Source organism: Lactuca saligna, chromosome 2 (genome assembly GCF_052625555.1).
Source record: "Lactuca saligna cultivar CGN05327 chromosome 2, ASM5262555v1, whole genome shotgun sequence".
In the NCBI taxonomy this organism is placed as follows: domain Eukaryota; kingdom Viridiplantae; phylum Streptophyta; class Magnoliopsida; order Asterales; family Asteraceae; genus Lactuca; species Lactuca saligna.
The window spans coordinates 158,343,066-158,348,649 of NC_136418.1; the positions used below are offsets into that span (position 1 = coordinate 158,343,066).

The following is a 5,584-nucleotide window of genomic DNA, read 5'->3' on the forward strand; positions in this document are numbered from 1 at the left end:
ACTAGACCTGAAACTTGGACAAAATGACTTAAAGGATTAAGTCCTTAAAAGTTGGAATTTTAAGCCCTCACGTACGCTGGGCATACCTAGGCGTATGCTGAGTGTCTGTTGTTAAAAGCCCGAGATGTGGGACGTACTAGCCGAGTATAAAGGGTGTACTCGGTCTGTACTGACTGTGGAGCGTTGACTTTTTGACCATTGACCGTTGACTTTTTGATAATTGATCGTTGACTTTTGACCAAGTTTGACTATTGAGTTTTTTGGAGTAATGTAGTCTAATATTACGAATTGGGTCTCGGTTTATTGTTTAGGCGGACAATAGAGCCGACGTGTGTGTTCTAGAGTTTTGTGCAATTATTTCTTGATCGCAAGGTTAGTTCTCTTACTATGCCAATGGGTCGAAGGTACCAAGGCCGAACTATTAATTGAGTTTATGTATCCTAAGGTGTAGGATTGGTATGATAGTTCTATGTGTTAATTGTTTGTATATATGTCGACATATGTGTGGTTAGGTTGAGACTGGAGGTCAACAAACCCGATATGGTAAGGTTAAGGCCACTGCCAACAAACCTGGACTGTTGGGTTGATGCCACGTGCCAACAAACCCTAGATGGTTGGGTGGAGGTGTTACTGCTCCGCACTGTAAACCAACAAACCCGATATGGTTAGGTTGAGGTTAAGGACCAACAAACCCTGTTACATGCTTGTATTGTATATGTATTTGTTGTGGTGTGGAATATTTTGAGAAGGTCACTAAGCTTTTGCCTTACAATTTAGATTTCAATGTTTCAGGTACTTCTGATAAGCGAGACCAAATGAAGACGTAATTGTACACATCATTCTACAGTTTTTGTCGATTGATACTTGTTTTGATGTTTAGATTAATTATGACTTGTAAACAGTGTTTTGGTAACTTTTGGGTTTGTGGATTGATTTTTTAAAATGAAAATTTTAATTTGATTTTTGGGATGTTACAACCTGTCCATTACAAACTAATTTTGTAAAAAAACAAAAGAAAAACCTAGATCTTCGAATTGTTACAATGTCATTCCTTTCTCTTTAAATTATCACATAACACCCCCACGTTTTCCTAACTAATTTCAAATTGGTTCATTCACTTCGTTGTTATCGTTTTATCTCCCACTATTTAACCAAAAAAGTTGCAGGATTTAGCACACTCCCCTTGCCGCTACTCTGCACACCTTATCTTTTTCTTCTTACACCAATCCAGCTAACAAAAATGGCAGAGAAGAAACCAGCTTCACCCAGTCCCACCGACGAAGATTCATCATCCGACACCGAAGAGATATTCCCCGAGAAATCAGTCGCAGTTGAAATCCCCAAACAGGTCAACTCTGCTCGACTTAGAATACCTGATAACGATGACGAAGATGACTCCCCTGAAGCAAACTTTAGAAAGTTCAGTCAAGTCCTCGAGTCTGAGGAGTACAAGAAACTGGAAGAGGCAGATGAAGTGAACATCGTCGATAACCTCGAAGAGTTGTACAATTTCCCCCGTGACCCGGAGAACTGGAAAGAAGAGGATTTGCAAGAGTATTGGGCGGATGGTCCGCCTCTTATAATGAAACCTGGGTGGGACCCGAATTTTGTTGATAAGGAGGAGGTTGATTATATCAACGAGGAGATTAGGGAAGGTAGGGATCCGCCAATTGCCCCCTTTTATGTTCCGTATCGGAAATGTTACCCGGTTATACCCGACAATCATTATGATATTCGCAATGCGAAATCGGTTATCGAAGAACTTGACAGGATTGAAGAGTTTTTGGAATGGCATAGCTTCGTTTTTGCCGATGGGAGCACGTAAGTTGCTTTATTTATGTTAATACATTACCTCCATTGTTCTATCATCTTCTCAATCACCCATTTCTAGGGTTTTGACTGTTTTTGATCGAGAAATTCATGCAAAAGCAGTTAAGTTTCGATTAATTAGAAAGTAAAACAGTTAATAAGAACCCTAACTTACCATTGATGAGCTACGTCTGTTATCTCAAGGTATGAAGGCACTATCTGGGATGATTTAGCCCATGGCAAAGGTGTTTACGAAGCTGAGCAAGGACTTGTCAGGTTCGCTTATGTCACACATGTTCTTCTTGAAGTTTCTTAACACAATTCCTTTAACCAGTTCTTGAACTCATCACATATCTTGCTGAATCATCACAGATATGAAGGTGAATGGTTGCAAAACAGTCCAGAGGGACATGGTGTTCTTGAAGTTGACATACCTGCTGATGAACCCATCCCAGGTTCAGCGTATGTTTACAATCCCATCTACATTCTTCACATCTCACAATTAAAGTACAAACTCTAATCTTGTGTTCCTATTTTCAGTCTTGAAGCTAAAATGCGTGCTGAAGGACGAATATTTAAACGAGACTTCATGTCCCCAGAAGACAAGGAATGGCTGGAGCAAGATATTGAAGATTCTTTAAGGCTCTCTAAGGGCCGATATGAAATCCCATTTTATGAAAATGAAGAATGGGTCAGACAATTTGGACAAAAACCGTAAGTTTTACTCTTTTCACATAAAAAAAATTATATATTTATGTTTATAAATTTATAATTTATAAAATATAACATAGTTTTTTAATGTTAGGGAGAAGGGTCGATATCGTTATGCTGGTCAATGGAAGCATGGTAGAATGCATGGGTGTGGTGTTTTTGAACTCAATGAACGCACCACTTATGTAAGTTATTTACCAAATCACTCAAATCTTTTAAAATTCTGTATTTTTCCCTCTAGTAAAACAGTAAAATCTGTCAGTTAATGTTTCTGTATTCAAGAATTGGTAACTTTTTTTTTACTACTCTTTATGCAGGGACGATTTTACTTTGGAGAGTTTTTGGATGAAGATCATGGTTGTGATGTTGATATTTCAGCGGTAATTTCAAAAACTTCCTGTTCATCATCACATTCTCTTGAATCTTATTTATATAATTTGATTTATTTTTTTATGTATTCAATCAACTAATATGAAGTCATTTCAGTTGCATTCAGGTATAGCAGAAGTAGCTGCAGCAAAAGCTAGAATGTTTGTTAACAAGCCTGATGGAAGTATGCCATTTAACTCTTTTTCTTTTATATATATTTTTTCAAACATTATTTTTGTTTAAAAATTAATTATTTTTCCATTACAGTGGTCAGAGAACAACGAGGTCCATATAGTGATCCTCAACATCCATATTTATATGAAGGAGATGATGTTTGGATGGCACCAGGCTTCATTAATCAGTTTTATGAAGTAAATTCCACTTTTTACATTTTTTTTATAAAGTTATAAAATCCTAATCTTTTTCATTTTTTTTAAAAAAAAAGGTCCCGGATTACTGGAAAGTTTACATGGAAGATGTAGATGAAGAACGCCAGATGTGGATAAACTCGTTCTATAAGGCCCCACTAAGGCTACCAATGCCAGCTGAGCTGGAATATTGGTGGGAAAAAGGTTAATATTTTCATAAATTTGTTGTTTGATAATTATTTATTTTATGAAATTATCATCTGATTTACAAATTTTCATTATGAACAGACGAGTCTCCTGAGTTTATTCTACTTAACAAGGATCCGATACCTGATCCTGAAGATCCATCAAAAATGGTGTACACTGAAGATCCTGTTATTTTACACACACCAACAGGGCGTATAATCAACTATGTAGATGATGAAGAACATGGGATTAGATTGTATTGGGAACCAGAAGAGGAAGATGTTGACCCGAATAAGGTTGACTTTTTGCCTCTTGGAGATGAAGAACTGTTTGAACGTGATGAGAGGAGTTTTCTAGAACGTACGCTGACATCATTACAAGATAAATGCAAAGTCATGGTTGAAGATTTGGAGAAAAGGATTGATGAGAAGAAGAAAGAGAGTGAATTCAAGCTGAAGATAATAGAAACAGATATTGAAATAGCCGAAGCTGAATCTGAATTGAAGGAGATACTTAAAGAAATGGATAATGAGTTGAAGAGGTTGGAGAAAGAAGAAGAAAAGAAAATGGAATTGGAGGTTGAAGATGAAGATGAAGTGGTTGAAAAAGGTGAAAAGGTTGAACAAGTTGAAGAAGTTGAACAAGTTTCGAGGGTTGAGGCTGATGATGACGTGGACGATGAAGATGACGAGGACGATGAAGATGAAAGTACACCTTTTGGGAATGTTGTTAAAAATCAAGATTCAATAAAAATCGATCAAAATGGCAAAAAAAGTGGAAGATCTTCGCCTTTTGCTGCAATCTCTATGACTTTTGGTTCTTGTGGTGTTGCATCTCTTGTAAGTTTCATAACTTTTTATTTTATTTTGTTAAATATATCATTTTGTTTTATTCCAATTAGGTCACTAAAATAACATTTTTTATGCATGCATCAAACTCTAGATTCCACCTCGGGTACAACAATTATTTGCAACGTGGAAGGAGTCAAAGATGCAAACAAGAACTTCTTGTCCTTCTTCATCCTTCAGATTTTCTCAGGTTTTGACTGGTCAACGCACCAGAAAAAGTTCAGTTGGATATGAACGAACATTTAACCAAGGTTTGACTTTGAGGGCATGTCACAAGGTCAACAACAGGTACAAGTGCATCACAACCACAAGGTCAAATATTGGCAACAGTTTTAATAAAAAAGGTTGTGCACATGTTGAAAGAAACATAATTAAGATTGGTGAGGGAAAAGCACAGAAGAGATTGAGTTGGCCATGTATACATCCGAATGAAGAGCTAAGTATTTTGTCATTGCATATTCCTGTTTAAATGTTGTTTTACAGATTTACCCTTGGTGCCTTATTTGACACTCATTTTGTTATTTTGTAAGCTTAATTTTATGCCTTAATTCTTGGCAGACGGGTGTGGCATTTTTGACATTTTACTTAAGCCAGTTGTATGAGTTTACTTCAAAACCTCAAACTCCTTTGGAGAAATTGAAATGTAATAGAGATGAGTTTGTGTGTTCACGATTTATTTTTAATTTGACACATTCTTAAGATCCATAGGGATAAAGTTTTATACTTGGTTACTTATGAAAGATTTTAACTATTTAAACAAACATAGATATGTTTCTCTACTCCGCCACATATGGATACGAAGCTGACTCCTCTTCTATTATATCTTTTGATGTGAAAAAAAATCATGTAAGAAGATCCAAAATCGATTTTACAACTGGTTTGATTTTGGTTTGATCCATTTTGGATATGTTTTGTTTTGCATCTTCTATGAGATATGATTTTCTTCGATCTTCCTTCTTAATATGTGTTCTTAGTAGTATTGGATAAGGGTTGATTTAGACGAGGAAATGAGATTTTCCGGCAAGTAAAAGGCCTACGTCTTATTCTTAACATGGAAGAATAGGGTTGGGGGATGGCGGGGTTCTTATTATTTTAGCTATTAAATAATAATGTAACAATTAGAAAAAGATTAAAAAAACATTAAAGGTAAAATAGCTTTTTTTTTTTTTTTTTTTTTTTTTTTTTTTTTTTTTTTTTAACATGACCCTTCATCAAATTTGAGACAAAATCAAACTAGGGAGACATTGTGTGAGTTAAAAAAAATTATGGATTAAATGTTTAAATGGATAATAG

The 5,584-nt window shown here is 35.7% G+C and overlaps 1 protein-coding gene across 1 annotated transcript; it reads left to right on the forward strand.

Moving 5' to 3' along the window:
• The first annotated feature begins 1,117 nt into the window (after positions 1–1,117).
• Positions 1,118–4,960, forward strand: EMB1211 (MORN (Membrane Occupation and Recognition Nexus) repeat-containing protein). The gene is made up of 11 exons (XM_078981138.1): positions 1,118–1,821; positions 2,014–2,085; positions 2,182–2,271; positions 2,350–2,523; positions 2,615–2,705; positions 2,838–2,900; positions 3,007–3,073; positions 3,157–3,260; positions 3,335–3,461; positions 3,546–4,282; positions 4,386–4,960. Exons 1-11 carry the CDS (start codon positions 1,241–1,243, stop codon positions 4,758–4,760), a joined length of 2,481 nt encoding a protein of 826 aa, XP_078837264.1. The 5' UTR covers positions 1,118–1,240; the 3' UTR covers positions 4,761–4,960.
• Positions 4,961–5,584: the final 624 nt, after the last annotated feature.